This window comes from Columba livia, chromosome 1 (genome assembly GCF_036013475.1).
Source record: "Columba livia isolate bColLiv1 breed racing homer chromosome 1, bColLiv1.pat.W.v2, whole genome shotgun sequence".
NCBI lineage: Eukaryota > Metazoa > Chordata > Aves > Columbiformes > Columbidae > Columba > Columba livia.
The window spans coordinates 137,327,657-137,355,650 of NC_088602.1; the positions used below are offsets into that span (position 1 = coordinate 137,327,657).

At 41.3% G+C, this 27,994-nt stretch overlaps 1 protein-coding gene across 9 annotated transcripts in view; it reads right to left on the reverse strand.

Annotated features, from left to right (window-relative positions):
- The window catches only part of SCUBE1 (signal peptide, CUB domain and EGF like domain containing 1), a 249,621-nt gene that overhangs the window by 22,493 nt on the left and 199,134 nt on the right, over positions 1 to 27,994 (reverse strand). For all 9 annotated transcript variants that reach the window (XM_065050094.1, XM_065050093.1, XM_065050095.1 and 6 more), the window contains 4 exons: positions 8,864 to 8,980; positions 5,997 to 6,119; positions 2,789 to 2,908; positions 1,150 to 1,242 (listed from right to left, as the gene is read on the reverse strand). In XM_065050094.1, coding sequence (XP_064906166.1) covers positions 1,150 to 1,242; positions 2,789 to 2,908; positions 5,997 to 6,119; positions 8,864 to 8,980 — 453 coding nt within the window. The remainder of the gene's footprint in view (positions 1 to 1,149; positions 1,243 to 2,788; positions 2,909 to 5,996; positions 6,120 to 8,863; positions 8,981 to 27,994) is intronic.

Sequence of the window (27,994 nt, forward strand, 5' to 3'; positions counted from 1 at the left end):
AATAAGATTAATTTAGTGGAGCTACGCTGTTGGCTGTTGAAAACCATCCAAAGGAAACTTCTTTATTTGACTGCGATCCATGACTTGCAAGATTTATTCTTCAGCTTTCAATCCAAGCCAGTTATGCCTTGTGACTTTAAAGGCTGTTATACAGCCATGCACTGCTTAGAAAACGTAGCTGCTGGCTGACTTCCTCACAAAATCCATGGTGGATAAGGCTAGGCCTGGCTCATCACTTGCCAGCTGCTGGGGGCTGACCATGGGACCCGGAGCAGGTGGAGGGTGGTCACAGGTAAGTGCCACAATGTGGGTCCCTCCTTCCTTGGGAGGGCCTTGCTGAGCCAGGACTACAGAGGTAGCCTGTCCCTGTGCCACCTGCAGACGTATCTGCTGCTGTGCTACCTCACTCCACAGCATTGCACCTCCTAATGCATTCCAAATATGTAAGAAATATGTGGTTAGAGAACTGGCAAATTGGAGAGAAGTACAGCAGGTAATGATATGTAAAGTGGGCTGATGCTTCCCGCTGCTGGATGCTGCTACAGCTGCTTCTAATTTTGCCAGACTTCAACCATTTTGACCTGAACTTTTTATGCTGAGTATCAGCTTTAAGATGCCTCTGCAAAAATAATCCAACCATTTCTGAGAACAAGATGAACGAAACACAGCATGTGCTTATGAACGTCTCATAACCTTTTCATTGGGAATCCCCAGTAGGAGGATCTGTGTTCCTATGGAAGGATGTGGCGGGTGAAGGCTAGGACCCACTGTACTCTTCTGCTCCCGAGGGGCCCCTCCAGCTCACTTCCAAGTCTGGGAAGAAATGCCATTTTTATATGCTTGATATTGCCTCTCTGGACTATGGAAAGTAAACAATTGTAAGTATTTGTCCTTACGAAATACATGTCAAACCTCCACCACTCCTGTACTGACCTACCAGCGCTGGGCTGAAGTGCAATTAAGCATGCTCCAGCCGTCGAGGACAGGCTGCAGAAAAGCGTGCGTGTGCATCATGAAATACAAGCTACCTTAATTCTGGCCTCACGTAACCCGAGAGCGGTGTGTCTTGCAGCTCCCAAATGGTCTTGGGGATGTCATCACCAACTCCTAGATGTCATGTCACGGCCCGGCGAGCAGGAGGGCACCTACCTGTGCAGCTGGGCAGGGTCGCGTTGCGTTTCTGCTGGGCCTTGCCTTGCTGGACGGGAACGCCACAGCTCAGCGTGTAGCTGTTCTCTGAATCTGTGGGGCAGAGCGCAGGGTCAGCACATGCCCAACAGCCTCACAAAGCATCTGCTCCCCTCATAACCACCAGCATTAAGGTTTGGTGCTTGAACAAACTTATTAATACCGCTAAATAAGGAGACATTTTAAGTGCTGAACTTGGATTTTAAATGGCTGAGGTAGTTTGCCAAAGGCTACTGTTTCACAGCGTTGACTAAAAGTTATGTTTCTTCCAGCACTGAAATGTTACATGTTATAAACAATTTGGCATGAGGTTAGCTCAAAACAATTCCATGATATTTTGTGCTTGTCCATGGCAGAGTCCTTGTGCTCTGATCATCTCTCTAATTTAAAAAATAAACCATCTACTTTAGTAATAATTTTAGCTTCAGACTCTGGCAGAATTTATTGGCAGAAACAAAAATAGCATACTTAGAACCATAACAACGTTTACATACTGCACAGATAAAACTGTATATTGGTGCATGTAAGTTAGATAAATGCATGGTTCCAGTAATCTCTGCTAAACTGAAAATAAAGTGTGAACAGCTCTACTGAAACAAATGCCAGAACTAACATGAAAAGTAGACACTCTGGTGGAAAATAATCCTGTGTCAGAACCAGAACTAAAAAAACCCAGCAACCCCCTTGCCCCACTTGCCCCGCAAAACTGTGCATATGAAAATTACCTGTGGCAAATTATAAGAAAAACAGGGGGTTTCTATAAATGAGTCAGCTGAATTATTATCAACAAAATTTATGAAAAACCAGCAACTGCCAGCACTGTATACAGAGAGATGTTTTTTCTACACAGCCTCCTGAGACAGAGTTGTATCTGTTTGGTATGAGATAGTAAGACAGGTTTAAAGCTGTTGCTAGGTCATCTTTTACTCCACTGGCTGAGCGGATGGAGGTTTTATGCTGTCCTGGCTGGTGTGGGAGCTGGATGATGTGCCGTGGCCGCCACAGCGCTAAATTGCCCAGCAGGTCCCACTCCTCCCCTCCTGCCCCTGCCTCACATTGTGCTCACTCAGGGGAACCCTCCTCTTTGGGACTCGTTTCTAGTCCTGCTCAATCACACAATTACAGAGTATTTCAGGCCATGCTGCTGCATCCATCATTTTAAGCCGGTTCTTGGCTGAGCGCAGGTGACTCTACTAATATTGAAAAACATGTTCCTAAAAATTAGCAGGAATTCACTGAAATCAGCTGTTTGTTTTTTCCCACACTTTTGACACAGCAATTCAATATACTATTTTTTTTTCTTTTGGACCATCCTTGTTAAGGTAGATGTGTGTCTCAGGTTTTTGTTAGAATTTCTCCACCCCATCACCGACACCTCCAATTAAACCACAACGGGCCACACCTCCAATGTAACTGACAATCAGCTCTTCTTGTATTTAGTCATGTGCAGGTCTGGCCCAATTTAATTTACAATGATGTTTTTGCTCATTTAGAGTTGTCCATAAGAAAAAACTGAATGCAAAATTATGAATACATTAGCAGAAAAAAAAAATAATCAAGTCACATTCTAGACTCAGAAGGACAAATACTTTGTACAAACCTGGAACAAAAAGAGTATTGTATGGGCATGACAGGAAGCAGGTCTCTATGCCTCCTGTCTTACTACACACTAGCTGAGCCTTGGGAGCTGGTTTTGCATTCGGGAGACATTTCACCATCTCTGAGGAGGAAAAAAAAGAAAGAGAGAGAGAAATGAAAAAAAATCAGACACTGCTCAACCCAGAACCCAATACATCAACCAGTACATCCACTTGCACACAGTGGTGAGGAAAAGTGTAAGTGGCAAGAAAGCAAAATCACAGGCTCAGACATTGCTGAAATAAGGGCATATTAGAGAGAGAACATCTGGATCTTGAGCTTGGACTTGAAAATGAAACTCCTTCACATTTTTAGACCTAACTCTAGATCTAGATAGGATCCCTTCTATCCTTCACTTTGGTGTTAGGAGATACAGACTGCCCTAGCTTATTGAACTATTTGGTATACTCCCTGTAGAACTTATTTAGAAACTGTTTATATAGAACTTGATTAGCATAACACTGCTAAGTAAGATACATTGCAGCTCATGTGACGGAAATATCCAGCTTCTCCTCTTGGCTTCATGGCAGGATGAAGACCGACTATCCTGCAGATCTCACAAGCTGCTCTTTGTGTTTGGGTAAGGGACTGATTGTGTTTTAGCTGAAACTACATAAAGTTGTTATGAATTGTTGGACCAGTCTCTGTACTTCACTCTAAGATGACGGTATGCCACTTACTTATTTACTTATGTCCATTTGTTTTAATTGGACATTTTTTGAGATTGAAGTGTTTACATCTTTCTGCACAAAAACAATGAGGTTCATTCTTGGCTGCAGGCAGCAGGGGCCATCGCTACCTGCGCTGAGGCAGCCCCACGGCTTCCCTCCTTCCCCCTGGGATTTAATCTCTGCACTGACTGCTGGCCAAGTGCAGCTGGGCACCACTTCAAGCAGGTATTTCACACTGCATCAGCTGGTTAAATCTAAACCAGGTGTCTGTAGAGCAGTTCTTGCTTCAGCTCTGTAAAAACACCTGTTCAGGTACAGATTTTTTTTCTCTGACTGTTCTTTTGTCCTTCTAAACTTGCTCACCTTACAAGATGGACTTGGCTGGCTCTTGTTTTGCTCATGGCTGACTGCACTACTGCAAATGTCATTTTTCCTACCCCTCAGCTCACCACTGAACCACATCAAAGTAAGGGGGAGATCAGAGCTGCAGCATCCAAGTCCAGTATGAAGTAGCCAGACTGGTTTGGGTCCACCAGGGTCTGGAAAAAACCTACTAACCTGGGATGAAATAGGGCAATTAAAGTGTGGTGGGTTGAATGAGCCTTGCCTGGCTTGTCTTGAGTGCAGAGCAAGGGTCCCAGTTGCTACCAGCTAGTTTGTGTTCCTGGCCTCACTGCTTGTTAAATATAAATGTGTACAAGTTCCTTAAACACACCTGATGTTCACATCTCAAATATGGGAACAATCGTCGTCCGCTTACCTCCCTCCTAAGGCCTTTTATATTGCTTTGGTGATGTTTTTAAATAAATTATTTCTTTGGACTTAGGAGACAACAGAAGCTCGGTGTCCTTACTGAGCAAAAGAGGATTATGTTACTGCAAATGTCTCCAAATCATATTCCATTCAGGAGCATTGGATATCACTCTCCTCCTTTTTATTGTGCTTTTATAACAATGTATAATGCAGTTTCCTCTAAACAATGTTGGTAATAAAGGCAGGCGATCAGCAGGGAGATGACACTCATTTCAAGCCTCATTAAATTAATCAAATAAAACAGTGTATATCAATAGAGAAGGGTTTTCTATTTTTTATCTTCCAACTGAGTATTACAAACAATGAAGAGAAATTTACAACTAGGAAAATATTTTCAATACAGCTTCTTATCATGGGAACAGCACACTTAGTAGGCTGAGAGGGAATACAGCACAAAACTTCTGTGATCTAGCTATATACCAGATCTCAAAAAATGTTAGTCGCTGCTGTTAAATTTACAAACTCCTTTCCAGAGGCCTAAGTGGTACATTGCAAGGGAGACCTAGTATATAACTAAAAAATCCAGAGTTAACCATTTCTTACTCCTATAGTACTTAGTTCTCTATATACCAGTGAAAGTAGTATACATCAAGGCAAGTGGGAAAAATGAGGTACTCAGTTGTGGTTAGGAAGAAAGTCAGTGGCAAAGGCTGAAACCCAACCTGAAACACTCACCTCCCACCCTGTCCCACCTTGGTTATGAAGTGCTTTCTGTACTGCTGTATCCAGGCAAGTGAAAAAAAGCTGTAATTGCATAATCATGCAAGAGGCCAGCGCAGTGCTCTCTACTACAGAGTACAGTGCTTTCCCTCAGTATGTGCAGAAACTCCCTGAAGTAAGGTTCCCCCATTTATTCTTCTGTCTCACTCCCAGTCAGGTGTTAGACATGAGCCCCAAACGTATTTATGAGAAGTTATTTGTGGTCAAAAAAACCCCAACAACCCAGAAACAAAAACCCCACAACCTAAATTTGACTGTGAAAGACCTAAGGGATGCTGGTCCCCTTAAAACCATGAAAACAGAATTAAAATTTCATAGAAAATACTTCGAGTGGCTGTGGCCATGGCCAAGATTCGCAGTGCTTCAAATGAGAACCCAGTGAAAAAAAAGCCATTTACTTAAAGGATACAAAAATTCAGATCTGCCACAAAGTAAGTGAAACCAGCAGCAATGCCGTAATTCTAGTGGTCTCAGGATTTGTGCTCATTGCAATTAATAGTCCTAACACTGCTAGTGCCAGCACTTAATATTAAGCAGGATACCTTTGAAGGTAACTTGGAAAACTGGGGTATGGTGCTGTCACTGTAGACATCAACCTGAATACTTAAATTAGCCTTAGCGGGAGATGAAGTTACAGCTGAGGTCATAGAGATGGACAATGGAGAAATATAGGACAAAACTATAAAATACATAAAATAATAAGACTTAGATTTGTGTAAATGGAATCATAAAAAATTTTAAAAAATCAACACAAAATCCAACATATTGCCCATTCTCTAATCCACCTGCAGTTATATCCTGCCCACGAACCCCCATAAGATCAGGTGTTATCTGAGTTTATGAAATGAATTTGGGGATCTGTGTTGTGCAAATGCAGCATCCCTCAGACAAAACCATGGGCTTTTCCACCTCCTGGAGAACAGGAGCGTCACCACAGTCATTCCCGAGTCAGTCTCCCACACTTACCAACGCAGTCCTTTTTATTCCAGTGCAGTTTCTTTCCTGGTGGACAGACACACTCATAGCTCCCCATTGTATTAAGACAACCATAGTCACAGCTACCATTGCTGATACTGCATTCATCAATATCTGAAATGTAATTAAAGAGTATTAACCATAGGTACGCATGTATACTGTGCATTAAGATACTATGTGTGTAAGTATACATTTGTACTATATCTTATATTTAAGTCTATATAAATACGTATAAATGCATGCAATACATCAAACAGTTTTAGTGCATAGTGAGTGTTATTTGTCCTTAGACACATGAATACCTCCTACTGTGTCAAGGAGTTATGCATACAATACAATTTACTTGCCAGGACTAGTTACAATGAAATTCTTGGGAGTACTCACAAGATACAAAACATACAAAGACTCTGCAGCATCTGGACAATTATGTATATTGCATTATATGGAAAAATGTCAAAGGCATAAACATCTGTGAGATTAGATCACTTTTGCGTAACAGGAAGATAAATCCCCCACTGCGATTCACAGAGTTTGCTTTTAGAAATTATTCAGATGAAGGAGGAAACTCTATGTCTGATAGAAACCTAGCAGCTGAAGTGTAGTTTGTTAGTCTTCTGCTTCTCAAAAACGAAAGGTAAAAGCTTGCAAGAAGGCAAAGCAATTTATGGATATGTTATCACTGATACTTCACATAAAGTCTTCCAACTTTAGATCCATTGGAAAAGTATTTAGCCAATATGAGGCATTACCTTTTCAGTCAATGCAATCAGTATTTATATACTTATTTGGAAATGGCCAATCTCTCATCCCTCTCCTCCCACCGCCAGGAAGGATGTTCATCCATCATGCTCAACAGGAGTTGTGCTGCCACAATACTCCTCTGGATCATGCTCAGGCACATTTGGAACACTAGATGGCATAGGCCAAAATTGTCAAGTGGCGCTAGCAAACCAACAATTGTGCACTGCTGCTAGAAACTAATTTACCATAACCTAAAAGACATTATTATGAGCCACAGCCTCATTATTTTAGGCACTGCACTACCCTCAACAAATGGTTTCTGCCCTTTGAATGCAGCTACCTGCCTGCTTGTTAAAACGGTAGCATTACTGTAATAGACTTTTCCAAGGTGTGTAGGTTGTACCATTTGACATATGCACATATAAGCTAGAATGACACCAAGTCAACATGACATACACTGAATTACTAATACCCTGGCTTAAAGATAAGCCTCAAAATGTAAATGCGGAAGGAAAGTTGTCACTTAATGCAATCTTAAGGGAGGTCTGGCCTTCAAGGCTCACAGCCTTTTCAAAGCAAGGCTGAGCCCAGGCTTGAGCTCCAACTGCCATGTGCTTGACACCATGTGAATCCATATGGTCTGCAGGAACATAATCTGAGTTCAAGCCAGTTCTCCCCAGGCATCAGTTAGGCATCAGTTTTGGAGCCCAGTGTCCTAATCTGAAGCTAGAGGGTGAGGTACATACCATGATGTCTGTTCCACAAATTAAGAGTTGTTAAGGTCCAACACTGTCCTCAGTAATTCCTCTAACATACTTTGGCTGGGCTAAGTCTGACCTAGATCAGAACCTGGTCTGAACACATGGATTTTGTGGGTTTAAAGTTGGGGCTTTGCTTATAGCTTGATGCAAGCTTTACTTAGCTTGTATCTTGAATAACTGGAATAATTAAATAATTATATATTAACCATCTTTTAACTGAACAAAACCATTTAGTTTTACATTTAAAAATAGCATGGAGAGCTTCTTTTGTCTCAGTATTATCTAAGTAATTTAGATTCATGGCTTTTGGGTTTTATTATAGTTTTCTCTTGTCACTTTTGTTTGTGTGATGCTGACCTGATTGGTTAAAAACATAATTTGGACTTAATACACTCAACAAATCCCCCCCAAAACCCCTTTGCTCTTCTTTGACCAGCATTCTGAACGTGATCAAAACCTACCCCACTTATTAAACATTTAGGCAGGAGACCGCAGCAACACCTGGGGGCGTCAGCCAGGTCGGTGGCAGGCAGTCTCGTACTGTGACATCCCTGGCAAACACTGGGACCTAATTTGAGTGCTCTGAAATTCTCCTGCCTTGATCAAGTAGAAGTTGAACCTCTAATTTAGTCATTGTGGTAATACCGCCCTATGAGGCACTTAAAAAATATCCCTCTCTTGGACAACCAAACATTACTGCACCAATTCTTTCCAGTTATGCCGAAAAGGCTGAAGAGCTAAGGCAGCTGCACAGAAGATGTGAACAAGGTACGCTACAGCCTTCTGTTACCAGTTTCACAGGCAGTTTATGTCACAGTCTGGTAAGGTGAAACACCAACTGAGTCAAAATTCGTAAACTTTGTAAAACTGACATCCTCCTCCTATTCTCTTTGCTGCTCATCACTTGAAGCCTTCCTTCTGTAAACACAACTGTGACTAACCTCACTCCTGTGGAGGTACCCTGCACTTGTGAGCTCTGTCAGGACGCTGACGCTGAGCAGCGCGATGAGTCCCAGCCAGCAGGCTGCTTCGCAATGGTTGCAGCAGAACAGCTGCATTCCTGCAGCAGTGGCTGCAAGTGCCGCAGCTGCAGGCTCCTCATCTGTACTGAGGCTGCTAGGTACCACCAGCAAAAGATGCAAGGACATTTTTATTTATGTCTGCCTCCTGGGAATGCTTCAGCAAATTTGAGATGCTGACATTTCAGTCACACCCAGCTCACGCTATTTTAGCTTTATTTTAACTTCATTGGTTTATCTTCTCCAGTTCTACAATCTTCAGCTAACAAATGCGTGACTCAGTAAACAGTTCACAAAGCAAACAAGCAAATGGGTAAGCAAAACTCAGTTTCCAAACCTCCACAGTGCGTCAGTCCGTACAAGGTGTAGCCTTTATGGCAGAGACATTCAAAGCTTCCAGGGTAGTTGATGCAGGTGTGATCACAGGTCCTTTCGAAGGAACACTCATCTATATCTGAATTCATAGAAAAAGCGTTAAGAAATTAGAATTCAGTTAAACTGAATTGCTGGAATTTCACATTCAGTTGCAACATCTTGTTACTGATAAACTAGCAGACATGAGCCCAGGTAAAACTTGAAGAAAACATCAGCCTCATTCCTCTAATGCCTTATACAGAAAGGACTTGTAAGTACATGGAAAAAGGTAAGAAAAGATAATTTAAGAAAATACATGAAGACGGTATTATGAATGTTCACCATTAGATGGCAACCTTTAACTTCTGATCATATTTTCCCAGCAGGGCTGTGGGGGTATTAAGGTTTTGGGGGGCCAGTGATACAATGGAAAAAAGTTTTGGGTTGAATCAAATCATTCCCTCTTTCACTGACCATTCCTCTCACACCTCAGCCCCCAGGACACGGAGTCACTTGCAGAATTCTGCTCTGCCTAAGCAAGACTGTACAGACACAAGCACAACTACCAAGGGGTAGGCAAAATACCACCAGAGAATAAGCTGGGAATGGATGGGCTGCACCTCAGACACAGGAAATCTCACTTCAAAGTCCACATTCTATTAACACCTAATTCAAGAAAATTTGACCTCTTACCCTTAAAAAAGTCAGGCATCTCTAATTATCACTGCTCACTAATGTGAAACCCTTATTTACATAGTCTCTTCCATCCAGCAGCCTATGAAGAAAGCAATCAACAGCACATTGCTGATAGTACTAAGGTTTTGCTGAGCAGGGTGACATAAAGGGTTATTTGACAGCAGTCGTCACAGAATGGATGTGCTGAAAACCATTACATTAAAGGTACTTTAAATAGCACTGTTTGCAAAATAACAGCAGTTTTGAGTGAACTTTATCCTCAGACACTTGGTTTTCCTAGAATCCTCTTCAGGGATTAATTTCTTCTGTTGAAAGGTCACAGAAATTAATTCAATGGCATTATTTAAGAGAGGTAATTTGAACAAAAATCACATTCCTCTAGTATTTCGGAGATATAAATGAATGGAACAGTATAACAGTATTCCTTTAACAGTATAACAGTATTCCTTTAATAGCTTGCACACTTTCTAGAGTTGCTTATTAAGAGGTGCCCGAGCAGCACCATTGCTGTGTAACTTGGACTTTGATGCTGTACATGCTTAGAAAGATGTGGGTGATTGAAAAACACAGAAATTCACAAATACTTAAGGATGTGCTACCCAATTCCTATATTCAAGGACTATTTATACACTTTGAGGTTTAATGAAATATTCTAGGTCTCATTGTGCTATTATAAATGCAAATACTTAACTTAAAGAAATATAAAATTAAGATTTTGTGCATGTGTACACAACCCCCAAATCTGTGTGAGAGTTTATGCACAAATTTAGAATGTTGTAAACAGCTATATTTTATATGACCTCCAATTTTAAGTATTTTAAAACATTCACACTAAAGAGAATTCACAATGTGGGAAGCAACTGCTTGGGCAAATGCATAACACAAAATGAAATACACACGATGACCAAAAATGTATGCATCTCTTTTTATGTGTGCATCACAATCACTTGTTCTTTCTACATCTATTTCCTTTTGAATGCATTTTCTTATGCCTTTTAAGATATCATTATTTGAGTTCTGAAAGCAATTTCTTTTCAAGGTTTCCTTTATGGTCTTGGAAGTGTGCAGTTTTTGAATACACATGAATTGCAAACTGTTTTAGTTTTCTTTAAGTAAATACATAAAGCAAAATCATTTGGAAATGAGCACAGCAGTTATACTTTTAAAGGATTTTTAATACATTAGAAGTCAAATCTTCCATCATGGTTTCATTCATGTGTAACCTCGCTCACTATAAGGTATTGCAGGAAATTTACAAAACCAGTTCATTTTCTGGCCTCTGACTTACCTTGGAAGGCTCTTTTTCAAAATAATTTCGTATTTCTCAAGAGCGATCTTATTATGCACTAGCTTAGTCACTGGGGTTTGCGCATTGCTTTCACACACGCTGCTTGGTGTCATTACATACTATGGCTTAGGCCTTTGCAGGTTTTTCTTCACATTAAGAAGGATGCACACCCCTCTTTGCCCGTGGAAACAACAGGCTACCTAACAATATGACCAGTCATCTGCTTGCCAACTAACAGGCACTCAAAATGGACAAATGCATTTCTTTTACATGCAGTATCAGCTACTCATAAACTTACACTGCTTACACTGGCTGGCAGAGATGCTGAAACAAACACTTTTATTATAACACAAGGGCTCCTATTAAAAGCTTTTTCACCCCTCATCCCACCTCCTGCTGCTATTCTCATAAATTCAACCTCTGCTGAATTCAGCGTCCTGCCTTGGCTGGGGGAAGGCAGAAAAGCCTCCATGCAGGTTTTTCCTCACTGAACCAGCAGCCCCTCGCCCCCTCTTTGGCTGCCTGGGGAGGGCAGGGCCGGGCGCTGCCCCAGGGCCCCGGCTCCCTGCAGCGTCTGCCGGCACAATCACCAGTCCCCTGAGGAATTCATCACTGGTCATAGAAAAGGGAAAAATATGCACCACGTACTCTTCACTAAAAGAAACCGCTGGTGTGATGGAGGATGCTGAAATCCTCTTGAGCCTTTTTTTTTTTAAACTCTGAAATCTGTGTTCTGGGCGCTGTTATCACCTGGTTCCCAGAAACTTTGAAGTTGGCCCTCACTCTTTTGTGGTGCTCCTCAATACTTCTCCATATTTACCCTGAAAGGATGTGCTTATTTCCCACCACCCTCATGACACAGGTTTCTCTCGTAAGAGACTAAGGAGCCGGGAGTTACACCTGGTATTCACCTTGCCAGCCCCAGGCTTCCAATCTGGCTTACCACACAACCGGGAATGAATGTGGGTACTGAAATCTTGCCTCTTCTGCCCAAACAACACTACATGATCTGGTATATCTACTGAAGAGAAGCCCAAACATACAAAAGCAGAGATGTGGCTGGTTACAGCTAGAGAACTGAGAGCAAATAATTTCTCTTTTGGTTTTGTGGTTAACCCCCACGTCCAAATACATGTACGCAAACCCACATACACACTCAAAAATGTATACATTTTTGTATTGGGCTGCTCTGAATTTCCCCACTCCCACATACCAAAATAAATACTGAGAAATGAACTTTCTGTGTCTGTGGCGCTCTTAAAATAATTTAAAGTTATTTAAATTAAGTTTTTGAACTGTTTTAACATGAAAAGTCAAAATGTTTTGTTTTCGAGGAGCTGCAGTGGAGAACTTCAACTTGAAGTTTCTAGTCTATTTTTAGTTGAATTTGGCAAGAATTCACAAATAGTCCAAGCTGTTTCAGAACATTTCAGATTTTCTAAAGCACTTACTTGACATCAAACACATTCTTTTTACTTTCACTTAGTCAAAAATTCATATCACATTCACCACTGTAATCAGCATATGGGATTGTGTCATTTCAGCATATTAAGAGGCATCTTCAGATCTTAACTCTTTGAAGCTCACAGGAACTATGGGGCTAAATTCATCTCCGCTAGTATACAATCAGTTCCCTGCCTGAGGCAAGTTTTTTTTTAGGATTACTAACGGTAGCATATAAATTCTAAGATGAGGACCACCCTACTTCACAGCAGATGACCCAGGGGAAGTGCCAAGTTCAGAGGTTGGAACAGGTGACCTCCAGGGGTCCCTTCCAACCTCCATCACTTATTCACATTCATGCTGGTAGTCCCAGTCCTCTCTTTATGGTGTCCTGTGCTGCTGAAAACGCTCCTTCCAGCCACTGTTTCCAAGGCATCATCATCTAAGGCTGAATAAAGTCCAACATCTCTTCTATCAATCTACATTCTCGTCTTCAAAGAGAATGTTCAAATAGTGGAAGCACCCCTTTATTTTTGCCTAGAAGAGATTCAACTCAAAGAGATTGTTCGATGGTTTAGTAGAAGAGCAGGATTTCCCTATGTTTTGAGGGAAGAAATTGTTGCGAACGGTGGTCATGCTTGATAATATTTGTTTGGCTCTGTTCCTATTATTTCAAGTCAGCACTTGGATTTTATTGTTCATTTTTCAATCACACTTAGCATTTATTTTAGTTCATGCTTTCATGAATTAAATGATCCCATAATGACCTTTATTTTTCTTGAATATAATGTTCGTTAGTGGGTGTCAGATTGTCAGTATTGGAAAGTAAAGTCTTCCATCTATCTCCAGAAGGGGAGCTACCAGAGATCAAATTTCTTCCAGGTTTTCTCACAAGGATGTCTCTCAAAGGTGACCTGAGTGAGCAGGGAGAAAGCAGCTCATTCTCCATGCTCATTCAAGTCCCTGCCCTTTCCACTGGTGCTGCCAGTAGACTCCCAATCACAGTAGCAGCAATTGTTCTGGTGGTTTGTGTGATGTGGACACTGACTCACTTGTGGATGTAGAGTGCAGGGCACCAAGAAGCCACCACACAGTAATGATTTTTTGCTAAGTCTGAGACTGAGCTGGATTCCTACCAGCAGCTCCGAAGTGAAAAGCTCTATTCTGTACTCTGTTTCCAGTCCGCAAATGCTGTCCCCTATATTCTTGATTGTCATTGCCTTCTTCTCTAAAATAAATTGCAGAGTAATGAAAAGAAACTGGTGATCAGGAAATTAAAATGCAATGCAGGACATTTCCAAAAAGCGTTAGCATTGCAAGAAAGCAGCTCAACACTAAACATTTACAGGCGAGGCTGGTGAACAGCACTGTTTAAATAGAGAAGTTCTGAGGACTTGCAAACTGAACTAGAAACTGCTTGCCTCCCTGATAGAGAGTACACATGCAAAATTCACTCGCACAGAGCTACACATGTGATTCAGCGGTTGTGGTTATAGAACTGAACAATTCAATGCCCAGCTGGCGCCATCTCGCATTAAAGTTCTACTGCAAAAATAAGGATTTCCCCCATCTTTCTTCCATAGTGTAATTTTGTTTGTTAATATTAATAACAAGTGAAGAAGTTCGTCAGAGAAAACTATTGGTCACCATGGCAGCTTTTCTCTGAGACATCCATTAAGCAACTAGGTTAATTTATGAAACTGGGAGCCTCCTTCCAAAACACAGGCCACATATGATGCTTGAATAAGAGTCTGGTCTTCCTGCTTGCAGTATTTTCCATGTAGTCTAAAAATAAACAAGGCAAGGGGAGATCACTGCTGTTTGATGGTTCTATTGTATTACAAAGAGCAAGACATGCCAGGCTCAAAGACAATCAATAAAAGCTACAACAGGGATTTAGGACAGATTACAGACTCTAATGATTCTGGACACTGTAAGCAAAGAACTCATATTTGATTTGACTGTGTTCACTGAGGCAAGACATGAAGTATACACTAGATCACTACTATATGCAAAATATGTACCTTAAATTTAAATATACTATTTCAAGTACAAACACAATAGAAAATAAATACTTTTTGCTTAAAAATAGAAAGCAAAATAAAAAGAAAAGGAAATCTCTATATCTACTGTCAATTCCTTCATCAGTAGAAGCAACATATGACACCCTTAGAGCTGGTAGATCACTTTAGCCAAAAATGGTCACATTATTATAGTAATGCTTTGAGATGCTATCACAGTCATGACTCCATACACTCCCAATCCTCCCAGTTAGCTTAAGTAAACCTTCATTACAGCAGCAAGATTTATATATGTCTCCTTACTCCTGCCCAGGATGCTGCTAAGAACACACACAGCAAGGAATCTGTGGTTTTCAGATTCATGCATTAATGGTGTTTGACCCCCGGGCCAGATGCCATGGCCTGCAGCAAAGCCACTGCTCAATTCGGTGGGGTTATCTCCCAACGCAGCCACATTCTCCTAATGCAAAAACTCATAATACATAGTTTTATTTTGTCTGTCTCACACACCCTTGGTTTATTTTTAACTGCCAAGCCAAAAGCAGACTCAGTGTGGAGTACCCCACTCAACTGATTGTGCACACAAGCCAAACTCAAGGCTAGTTCAGAACGTTTTGTGTTCACATTTCTCAGCCTCCAAGTCATCGGCTCCTCTGAGAAACAGAGCCTCTCCTTTTTCTCATTCATTAAGCACACATACATAGAAACTCTAAAGAAGTGTTACATGATGTTTTTAAAATAAACACTAATGCTTTTTTATATGTATTTTGGCTGAAAGTTATTTTCTGTCTTCCCCTCCTCCCCTTCGATTTCTGCAGGGAACTGATACCACCCATGTAATGTTGTAGCCAGCGTGGTTTCCAACAATATTTGACAGACATTAGGGAAACCACATATCTTAATCTGAGTGGCTGCTGGGCCATAGGGAGTCATGATTCAAGCTATGTTCTCCAACAAATGCTGGTTTAAATTCAGTATTGGGAAGGATATTATTTTGCTACAGCAGTGACACGATGGGGTTTCCACCACATTTCACGTTTTCTAATCCACAGTGAATTACCGCTGTTCACAGTTAGTAAAAATGCATCCTCTGTCTGAGAACGTAACTCTCTAATACACATCCAATACTGACCAGAAGTAATGGCTTGTAGCTGACTTCTCCTTAGGTTTCAAAGTCTACAATAATAAAACCAATGAAGAGGAAGCAAAGAAAGATGCAGTAATGTACAAACCTTCTACTTCGTTACCATCCCACTGAGTGCTTCTGGGGCAGGCTAACAGAAAAAGAAAAAAAAAGGCACCCCCCCAAAAAGCCATAACCCCAAATCTTTAAAAGTAATGGAACAACCACACCCATTCAGACTTCCCACTGCCTTACTGACTTGCAATCAAAGTCAACTTGGTGCTGAGACTTAATTCTTAGTAACATACTAATGACCTGCAGAAAAAAACCGATCTGGCATTAATTGCTATGCTTTTAATGTGAATCTAAGTGCCTAAGTAGCACAGTCACATCTTGTATTTCAGAAACTGAAGTGGGAAACTGTCCATTATGACTAACATTGACCTGAACCAGAGCATTTATTTATTTAAGAACTTTATTGCTCACAGTTAACTATGTAATTAGTGAAGACCAAATGTAACACGTTAATCAGGGAATGAAAGACTTCTGAAGGAAATTGATTCTGCTTGCAAGGAAATGTGCTTTTTATTAAAGATGATTTGTTCTTAGAATGCAAAGTGGCAGTAAAGCAAGTAAACGTATATAAACTGCAAAAGAAACCTGCAAAACAGAGGCAATAAATAATTAGAAACCTGTGACTTATGTAAGCTTCCCACAGTGGAGGTATTTCAAGGATTTAGCAGTACAAAATGAAACTACTATTACTCAGCTTCATGGACAGGCACACAGTAGTAGTCAGTGACAAAATCTGCAGAATCTTTGGTTGCTACTCACTCTATTACAGGTAAGACCACTGTTCCATGCATTATTTAAACATGCTGCTGTTGGTTCAGTTCAGGAACAGAAGTTAGCTTGTAGCAAATCAGAGCCAATCTATTTTCCTCAGACGAGACACAGCATTAAGTTGTACCTCTCATTCATTTGTACCAAACATTATGTTTCTGATCCCTAGCAACAGATTTAGGCAATAATGCTATGAGCAGGCCCATGTCTCGCTCCACACGGGAACCACAGAAATCAGCGAGGACCTGCAGTGATGCCAGGGTCATGCATTTCTGCCTCCAGTCACGTTCCCACTGCAGAAATTTGGGCTCACGTTCACTTCTGCTCTGCAACCCACAGAAGGTTCTTGCTGCCCCAGAGGGCAACACTCTGGCACAGCAGTGGCTTAACATGGACTTCAGTAATTGCAAAACATACTTTCCTCTGGGTTCAACACAGGGAAACGGCTGCTTGCTTGCAAGCCACCTAGCAGCCGGAGCTTCTGCCACAGCAGTAGGGTCTCCACAGACCATGAGCCTTCCAGCTCTTCCAGGCTGGCTAAGCAAGAAGTGCTCTGCTAAGCAGACAAATGCCCTGGAAGATGCAACTAGGCCACAGTTCCCACTTGTTTAATCCTGCATGGTATGCAACACCTGGAGTGGGAATCCCATCCCTTTCAATCCACAGCTGTACTAAGGAGCACTAGGCGTGACCACCTACCTAGTTCTGCCTCCTTGCCTCAGTATCCTTTTATGCCTCTATGTTTTTATTCATTGTATTGAGATCCTGACAACAGCTTGTCTTCATCACCCTTCCAGCCTATCTGTACCTGTAATAAGTTCTTTAACCCAGTATTTCTGTTCTTGATGCTCTTAAAATGCTAACCATCACTCCTATACAGAGGCTGTGTCTTTGTCTTTGTCCAATACTAAATGCAGTATTAACACTCTATAGCTCTGCTGCAAGTGCACTTTAGGGACTCACAGTTATGTCTATTGTTTGTCATTATGGTCTGATGATTTTAGATCCTCTTATTTTGCTCTAAGGAATATCTGGACATCACTGATTCCTCCTTTCTCTGTGTGTTCTCACACTTCTGCTACATGTCTGATGTTGAATGATGTCTTCCAAGTCCTAGCAGTGTGGATAGAAACTGGATGTTTATTTTGATAGAATGAGTATATTTAATGCCAGCAAGATGACCATGCTTACTTAGTCTGATCTCCTGCACTTAAGCAGCCTCTAGCTATTTTGCTTGGTAACGTCCAAAATCATCTCTATTCCAGAAAGGATTGTCTAGGTATTTTCCTGGACTGATCTCTTAGTCTTCTCCATTGGTTTAATGTTTAGAGTTCAAATTGCTAAATTTGGTGAAGGCAGAATAATTTCTCTTAAAAGAGCATAATGCACACCTGATCCTTCCAGGAATCAGCATGTACCTCTTGATATATTTCTCGTGTTATTTTGTTGGGTCTGAGATTACACACAAGGAACCAGGATTCCAACTAAGTAGTTCCCCTGGCCTGGCTGGCTGCCTCTGTTAATTCCTATCACCAGAGCAGCTCAGTTCAGCAGACAGTAATCTTTCATTGGCCCCTTCAGCGGTTAGAGGAACTGCAGCAGTCAGATCCTTCTTTGATGCTATACACCAAGGGGACAACTCTTAACCCAGCAAACTCATCACCCTCATTAACATCAGAGCAAATGGTTTCCCACTGTTTACCTACAACTTACAGCAAAGGGAACTGCCATTGGGAAGAACAAGACAATATATTTGGGAGAGTCTTTAAAGGCAAATGGCAGCTCATTTTCTTGATCTCTGCTACCAGATCTTATCAAAAGAGACCAGCTGCATTTTCTGGGGGCCACTGTGCTATCGCCGGGATTTGAAAACAGAAGGAAAGCTGGTTAAAAAATGAGACTTGGCAAACTGTAGGACTAAACTGTTTGCTCCCTCTCCAGAGTAAATACAATCCTCTCTTTAGAAACTCTTCGAAGGGAGTTTTATGTGATCTCACGTACCAACAAATGATTTTTCCCTTCCCTCTTCAGTTTCTTTCAAAAATTTCCTACTTAATTTTCCTCCACACAAAAAGTCCGCAAGCTTACTGTCTCCCACAAACTTCCCTCAGGGCTTCCTCAGAGTCTGCAAATGAGGCTGCAGAACGACATCTTAACACAGTAAATACCTATTCCCTATGCGTTCTCCTTACCACACGTGCCAGGTCAACTGACCACCATACGTTCTCCTTCCTGTCGGCTCTGCAGAGCAAATTTTGCTCCCAGTCAGTGAGTATGGTTTTGTTCTGCTCCATGAATCAGCCATGGAACTGTTTGCTTGCTTTTGAATCACCAAAAGCTTTGCCTGAGGGGCTAGGAAGATTTATGGTTTTGGATTGAAACTGCAGAATTTGGCAATTTCAGCCAGGCAAAAATTGGCAGCTAACTTTGTGGTCTTTGGGGATGTCAATGAATACATTGGTGGGATTTGGCCTAAGGGTTTTTACATTTCTATAATGAAATACATCATCATCACCGCCATTATTATTACATTATTAGTTCTCTTCTCTTGGACAAAAAAAAAGGTATTACTAAAGACCACACCACCTTCTTTTTTTGTAAGCAGCACCAAACTGAAAACCAGAATAATGGCAGAGGATTACCTGATAAATTCCCTTTCTGGCAAATAATAATTTCTTCGAATATTTTAAACATGGTTGTGCAAAACTACTTGCTAAATCTCAGTACTGCAAGGAGAGCTGGAGAACAGCAGTGGCAGCTTATGCTCACGGGACTGTTGAGAAGGAAAAGGTGCCAGGCCTCAGAAGTGCCAAGCCCAACTTCCCTCTTCCTCTGTTTCTTCAGCTGAGCTGAACTGCTCAGCAATTCTGAAGCTGGTCAGCTGTTCTAGCAGAGAGAGGAATAAGAAAAGCAACACTGGGTCCCGAGGCTTTCTGAGTGGCAGGCAGCAGTACATTTAATAGCTAATGAAGTAGGTTTGTTTCTTCTGTACAGACACCTCACTTGGTCACTTACTTCAGGAAACACATCCAGAACTCCTTCTAGCTTAATGCATCCTGATGCTTCTGACCATATCTCAACCAACTCTGCCATGGCTTCTCCCTCAGTTTGTGAAATCACTTGACAGGTAACCTTAGTCAACCCAGTGTGTGATTTAATAACCAGCTGCACAGAATGTGTGAGCTCCTGGGGCTGGCAAGAGGCCCCAGATCTGTGCTGCAGCTGAGGATCACCACTCGAAGGTGCCCATACATCTGGCCATGTGGTACCCTCTGTACATCCTCTCAGGATGGACCCCCTCTAGACACCCTCGGATTGAGTATTCATATACTCCAAGAAAAGAAACTTTAGGGTTCCACATCTGCTCTCAGACAGGGGAAGGCAGCAGAGAAGGCAGAAGAACCCTCAGCTAGGGGAGTCTCCCCAGAGGGTTTGCAGAGAGCTGTGCCAACCACCAGAGACAGCTCTGCAGACACTTTCAAATAGAGAAGTTAAAAAAAAGAAAGGAATTATTTTTGTATGGAAGAAAGTTTGCTTGGTCTCTTATGGAACATACCCCCCTGCTACTACTAACTAGACACAATGGTATAAAATTAGTAAGTCTGTCCAAGGTCACAGACACAAAGGGAGCCAAGGGAGGTGTTTTATAAAGGCATCTGGAACGGAAGATTTCAAATCATTATTGGTTTTTGCTATTGCTTGCCTCACGCTTACCTTCACCATAGGGTCATGGCACTTGCTCTCATATTATTTTGTCTTCTTACTGTTATCTTTGTGAATAACAATTTTTAAAAGGACTTCTAAAGGATTTTTAAATTATTTAAAAATGCACCAAATGGATCTGAACCTGAATAAAGCACTGGTATCTTCTAAATACAACCAAAGCTAATAGGATAAAAAATGCGTAAGTACATCTAATAGTATTGTCCATTTTGTGAACCTATTACTTTTAAAATTGATATGAAATGAGTTGACCTAAGCACTTTGTCAGATCATAGTTTTTTCACAAGAGTTACAAAAACTACCCACTATTGGATCAGGAAGGGCTCGAACTGAGTGGTGAAAGGCCACGTGCCAGAGGAAGTCTAAGTACATTTGCAGCCTTTCGGTAATGGCAAATCAGAGAAAGGTCAATAGAGCTGTGATGAATAAGCCTGACTTGAAACTGTACATCTGAATGCTTAACCTGGAGAATGAAAGTGCAGCTACAGTTGATGGTATTTGTGATATGTCAAATCTGTTCTGTACGCTAGCACCAACAAAGCTGTAGCACTTCAGGAACGAGGATGTCCAGATCTCAGATGACACCTCTTCTCAGAGACCCATATGAGCACTTCAGTGATCAGTCTGTGCAACCACATCTTCATTGTTATGTGAAACGAGCTCTGCAGATGTGGGGGACCACCATCCCTGAGACCACCATCCCTGATGCATCTCTGACATTCCCTTTCTTTGCTTCCCATATTATGTATAGGTTGTGTTTGACACAGGATTTTGAAACAGAATTATTTATGGTACGAAAATAAAGATCCTCTGACCAAACTCACTTGTATGAGTATTTCTACATGTGACAACTGGACACAATCACTTAGTGGTAACACAAGCGCCTCCAGGCTTTGACAGCTGAACCTGCTGGGATACGAGGGTAAAAGAGAAAGAGATATAGAGACAAGAAAGGCAAAAGGCTAAGTTTCTGTTTGATGACGATCTTGAAATTGGAGATTGAAGCTGTGTCAATGCTTAGACTGTCTGTAGACTTCCCAGACACTACCTGTGCTCTTGCATCTACGTTATCATCTGGCTCTATTCCATCCTTCCCACCACTCTCCATTACATGAGGGCTCACTTGTGCTCAGGCTCCTCTATTAATCTGAGGAACCCAGTAGGAGGTGATTGGCTTTGGCTCCTATTATGTTTATCCTCTTACTATTGTTTTGCTAGGACAATCTAACATGAAATTGAAGTCAATACTTTCCCAACATTTTTTGAGAAAACAAAATACTTTCATCAAAACTTTGCCAAGATTTTATAAACAAACATGTATCCCTTTCCAACATCTATCATTTTTGAAGGCGAAGGCAAGCTGAGTTATCTGTTGCTATTATGGCAATAAACTGTGCTACTACTTCAAGTGCCTGGGGTAGGAGAAGTCATATATCAAGAGTAGAAGTGCATTAAAAGAAACTTCAGGCAGGTTTATTTGTTTTTCTACAAACAGAAACATGTTTAGTAGTCTGCACTCTGCTCAAGCCATTATTTACGCAGCAGCACTGTGAGAGGAACTTAACAGTCTAACGAGGCAACGGAAAAAAGGCTTTACCCTCTCTGCATCAAGCAAGTAATACTCCCTCTATCCAGCAATACATTTGATTTTTAGACCTGTTTCTGAAAAGAGGAAATGGTTCTCTTTCCCAAGGGTGTTTGTCTCCATCACTCTTTAGCAGGAGCTGCCAGTGAGAGTTCTTGAAGGAACAAGGGCCTAGTCTGGGTGAAAATGTGCCCAGTGTTATTTGATGGTGCTGAAAGAGCAAGTACAATAACACGGTTTCAGTTTTCAACTGAAAACTCAAATGCAGCAGTTCCCTTCACCTCCCGTGGACCTGGCTGTTCATTCCCAGCTTACTTCAAGCTCTTGCTGAAGTCAGTGGCCACTGAACACACACAAGAACTGCTGTTCTCTGGCTCTGCTCCAAAGGCTTGCTTCAAAACTCTGCCTAGAAAGGCTGGCCTCTGTGGAGTCGAGAAACGGCAGATATCCCTTCAGAAACACTAACAGAAATGTTTTGCAAATATGCATCAAAAAACTGCGCACAGCAAAACCCCAGAAGATACTCCTCCCCTCCGCTGCCTCTTAATCTTTGAGCTGAGATTTTTGTTTTCATCTCACCTGTCCTAACGAGGGCCTTATCTCCATGTTATCAAAACAAGTGGTAGCAGTTCATAACAGGGCTACTGGAAGAAAATCACACCCCTTTGCTTCAACACGTTAGGCTTTTATTCTCATGAGAATAAAATAAACAAAACAGGGCACTTTTAAAAGGCCCAGAAGGATAGATGCAAGCAGAAGAAAACTCTCCTGAACGTTTGGAATAAGGTTGTCATTTTATTGCAAACCTGTATAGCACTTAGTGTAAAGGATATCTGACCTTAATCAAGGTGGTTAAATGATTGAACGTGATAACAGAGCATTACCTCAATATGCACCACTGCAATAGTGGAGCACATATATACATATAGTCTTTCTCTGATTCTCTTTAAGAACAATTCCTATTGAATCACAGCTTTCAGCACTATTTATCAACAAATTATTGTTTGCCGAATAATGTTACCTTCCTGCTCAAACTGTTCCAAGGCTGACTCATATCCTGGTAATTCATTAATACATAACATGATTCTAGGCCAGTAAAATAATTTCTGCACTATACACATCATAAATCTTACAACATCAACCAAAATATATCTCAAATTCTCTTTCTAAACACTAATGGAACGTTTTGCTTGGCTTCCCACACACATCAGCAAGGGGAAGGGGCCAGACAGAGCTGTAAAAGGCAATTTGATAGCAGTATACTTTATAGACTTTAGCATACAAATATAAGAGCTATCATACTGAACGAGACCTGAGGTCAAACTAATCTAGTATCTTACTTCCAACAGAAGCCCATGTCAGAAGCTTCATGGAAAATAGAGGTGGAATAATCTGTCCATCTGCCTTCCCCACACCAGGTCTCATCGCATTATAAATTGATCTAAAGCCTTGATTGTGAGGTTTAATGCTTCTTCCAAGGAGCAGCAACCAAATAAAATTGTCCTTTAACTTATGATAACACTGTACTGCAGAGAGGAGAACTGGAGGTGGGGGGGATGTGTTTATTTTCATGTTTCAGCAGACTTAACTGCTACAACCAACATGGGAGATACAATCACTTGGCAAACAAACTTGTACTGGCTAGAGCTGTTTTTACTTCGTGCCTGGGGCATTTCTTGTTTCTGGTTATGATCTTGCAACCCCTTTTTTTTCTCACAAAGGCAGACTGTACCACTATTCACAATCTCACTGACACCAAGAGCAAGCACCATGTGTAACAGAAAAGGTTTGAGAAGTATTCCTTTTATTGACAGTGTAACATGTTGCTTCCCAGTGGAGTATTTTTCTAATCTGATGCTAGAAGCAATATGGTGCTTGTCATAAGCAAGATATTTTTGTAAGGCTCAGTGACACAGAATGCCTTAGAGAAAATCTGCAGAGGGAATGAACATCATCAGTGATGGAAATCATCTTGAATTTTCTTCCTGCGAGCTAGTCTGATTTCCACAAGAAGCTTTCAATATCTCCTCCAGTGCACCACTGATTCTTCCTGGTTCTTGAGCTACGTGAGCAGCTGAACTAGCACTGCTGTTTATATACCAAGTAAACATACTTGGTATATAATATACCAAAGTTGGTATATTATATACCAAGTATGTTTACCAAGTATATACCAAAGTTGGTATATTATATACCAACTAAACATACTGGGCCAGACTCAGCTGGACTGGCTGAAAATCAAGTCAATGTATTTTATATCTCATGGCATGCTAACCTGATGTGTATATGAGTGCATCAAAGCAAAATTACTTTCCTTCATGTGTATCACAGAAATTAGTGTTGCTAGGGGAACGGCTTGAGTCCATCCATCCCTCTCTCAATAATCACCACCCCACTGGCACTGACTCACCACCCTGCTCAAGTGGCTGAAGATAATAAGGACCAGCAGGTTCCCTTAGCGTGACAGCACTGTAACTCTGCTGAATACAGTAGCCTGCCCTGTAAGTGAGAACAAAATGAAGCCTTGGGTATTTTCTCTTACTGCTGAAAACCTAAAACCTACAGCAAATGCACATGCAAACTCAGGCAAAAGCCACCAAAGGAACTTGTAAGCCTGTTTGCTCCTCACCCCAGACAGCAAACAGTCTCCAAGATCCTGCTGCCCTCGCAAGGACTCATCCAGCAGCACCCTAAGGGCTTGCTAACACTCCACCTGCTACAGTTCAGTCCTGACCATGAGGGTAACAACCTCAGTGAGATATTTGTGTGGGTTCAGGTAAAAATTTGCTTTAAATATTAAGAATGAACCACACACCAAGCAGTAAAATTTCTGCTGGTGTCTTCTTTATATAATTCCATCTCAGCTGGCTATATAGCTGTGTGTTATTGCTACTCCAGAAAGGAGAAGGCTAAATAATGACACTTTCATTGAACATCTGCTTCTTTTATTTATTTCATGGAGGAGAAAAGCAAAGAGAGAAGGTGGATCAACAGTAAAACTTTCCAATATTTTTCCCTGGAAAATTACCCCAATAGTGATGCTGATGTACTGAATGTGAGGGGTCTGGGCCTCTCCCGTTGTCTTTTACACTAATTTACATGAAACACTAGTTCTTGCACTGAAACGGGTTAGCTGAAGGGTTTAATGCTGTATGGTGCTGCTGTATGCATTTAACATGTCTCATGGCTCACTGCCTCTGGGACTGCAGGAGGGTACACTCAGCTATAACTCAGAGCAAGAAGAACTGAAGGAGTAGCAGTAAGGTAAAAAGATAGCTTGGCTTGGCTGGGAGAGTCATGACAGAAAAGTTGCCCTGTTCAGCTATTCCAAGGAATTTCCTCAGGATTTTAAAAACAGGACACAGGACATGGGATTCTCCCTGTCCTCCATTTTCATGATGTAAGGAGAGACAGAGAAGGACAGATGTTCCAGGTCTGACCTCTACCCATGCATTTAGTTAAGTAGTCTAAGATGGGTGACTGTGTCCTGTATAAATCAATGCAAAAGGTGTATCCTCATCCTGAGACCTTCATCAGGTTATGTGACTGGGACAAGGCCAGTTGCTTTACTGGGTTACATGATCAAATGTGGATGGCAGGTCACTGTCATGTAACCCAAGGGTGCAAATCTCTTTGGTTTCTTTTTTATTTTTTAATTTGGTCACCCTATGTCAAACATGTCTGGTGATTCAGTGCTGCCAGTGTGGATGCACTGATTTATTTGGGTTTAAACTGGTCCTGTACAGCCATATTTATCATCAATGGTTCCATACAGAGGAGTATAGTGAGATCATTGTAGCTAATCTTTGTGGGCTACTTTAGGCCAAAAATAATTCCCACAAACACTTTCTATCTGTCCTTCCCTGTATGATTAATCCCTCATTTCATACCCATTTTCAAAATGGAGATACCATGCTGGGAGATTCAAATCTTGCCTTTGGAAGGCTAATAGTGCATATTTTGTACAAATAAGTGAAAAGGTGGATGTTATGAGAGGAGATTACATATCCAGTTAATGTGGCAATGTTTCAAGACCAGGCCTGCAGGATCCTTGGATCATAGACAGTTACTGTATTTTTCAAGGTGTTATTTTTCTTTCTTTCATTCTGCAATGAAAGGCTTCTCTTGACAACTATGCATTGGGAGCCCTGTGTAAAGCATCCCTCTAGCATCAGATCAATCACAGGGTCAGCTAGGTCTAATCACATTGAATTATCTGGAATGAAGACCCAATCGGCAATAGAGGAAGGTCAGGCATTTAACAGTATTACTTTAGGGTTGCATGGATTACGGTTCTGTGCAGCAGTGGGTTAACACAGAAGGTCTGAGGCTGACTTCAAATCTTATTTCACATCATAAGTAAAAAACAGTTGTGGACAGCAAGAGTTAGGAGGTATATCCTGTAACATATCAGAAAGCTATCACAAAACTTGCTACACTCATCAAGCCTGCTCAGAGACAACCTGAGAAACAAAAAACCAGAGCTGGGACAAGGCCTGAGGTGTTTTGCAGGTCAGCACTGAGACATGCTGACAGTTACTAAGAAAACTGCCTCAGTATCTGCTCACAATATCCCTGGCTCCAGCCATTACTTCCAGTTGCTCAACTCCATGAGCATCAAGTTTTTAAAGAACACTTGTCTGGAAGTGAGGCTGGGGACAGAGAAAGTGGGGATACAGGTGGGCATACAAGAAACACATTTGTTTTAAAAGAGGGAAAGAAACATCCAAATATGCAAATCTGATAGTGGATATGCTCATCTCTTTCATAATGAGAGGAAAAAGCACCTAAAATCAGCTATACTTGGACTTCTATGGGATAGCTTTGTAGCTTTAAAAAAACCCAAACCTCTAGCAAAATGTGTCCACAGAAAATCACTATAGGGAAAATTTGATATATCGTGAAGCTAGGGAGACAAATTCTGTTTAGGATTTCCTGTTGTATAAACCTGCATCACTAAATATCCTTTAGACAGACACCAGCACTATCAACAGCAGACTATGAGGCCTTGTATTCCAGTGCCAAGTTACAAAAGAGTCGATCACATTCATTTAAAATCTGGTAGAAATGTAGTAAAGAATAACTAAGTTTTAGACTATTACATATATCAAAGCAATACATCAAAGCAAGCAAAATATACTGTCGCCTCCTGTGTGTAAACACATGGCCTTAAAGATGTCCCAAAAATGCCAGATGGCCCACGCAGGTATTTCACAAGCCCCAGAGGTACTTTTGTCTGGTGGACAATCATCTCCTTTTACAGGCATCTCGTTTCATCAATTCAAATGCTTGGTGAAAAGGCTACTTGGGCAAACTTCATTATGGCTGAGCATCATGTCTATGAGATCCAGCAATCATGAAGGCCCACTTGGGCCTGCTTTGGAGGCTGTAAGTGGACTAGAATGATGCAAATGCCTTGAACTGCCCCCTGGAAAAGTTTAAATTCCTCAGCGCAGGAGGACCTGGCTCTATTTTGGACAGAGGTGGGGAGGGGCAGAGGGCAAGAGTGTAGATTTAGCAGGCCAAAGTATTCTGTGTTGATCACTGGATGTTCCCACCTGAAGCACTTTTTTTCTGAATGCAACTCATCTTTCCAACTCTACCACTCCCTGGAGAAAGTTATGACAAATATATGTGCTGTTTCTCCTCATCTTGCTTTGCTAAAGGCAATTCCTACAGCAGGAAGAGCAAATTATTTATGATAGAATTTCACACATTTTTCTGGGTGCTTAATGAAGCTTGAACTTGAGTGGAGCAGAGAGAGTGCTTATTGTTCAATTTTTTTCGAGATCACTGCACAACAAACACAAACTGAATAAGCAATTAAGTTAACTGGCTTTAAAACTCATATTGGCTGAGGATTAAGGTAATTATGTCTGTGCTTACACACATTCATTGCTGCTTTAAACAGTCTTGCTTGCTGTTTTGTTGCTGATGTGGCTCTAAAACTAATCTGAGTTGTTGTCCTGCTGTTAATTACCACAAAGGTTACAAACAGAAGCTCTTTTTGCTATAAATACAGCTATGTTATTTGTACTATGTGCTCAAAGGAGATGCAGGCCTCTTTTGCTAGATTTATACAAACAGATCCAACCATTTCTACCTGTATAAAAGAACTTAAAATACCTTAGACTTAAGGGATCTGTTAAAATAACACACAAGAGATGGGTTTTGTATTGTCATACAGTGATTTTGTCACCAAAGGAGAAAAAAAAATCTATTTTTAAGTCTGCATGAAAAGAGAGACTCTGGGAAAGCAGTTATCAGTCTCCACAATATCACTGGCAGGGCAATGTGGCTTCTTCACCTTCTGGGTTACAAATAAGTTTCCTTTTAAATGGCTGGAATGGAGGGGAGGGGAAAGGAAGGGAAACCCCCACATTCTCCTTGTT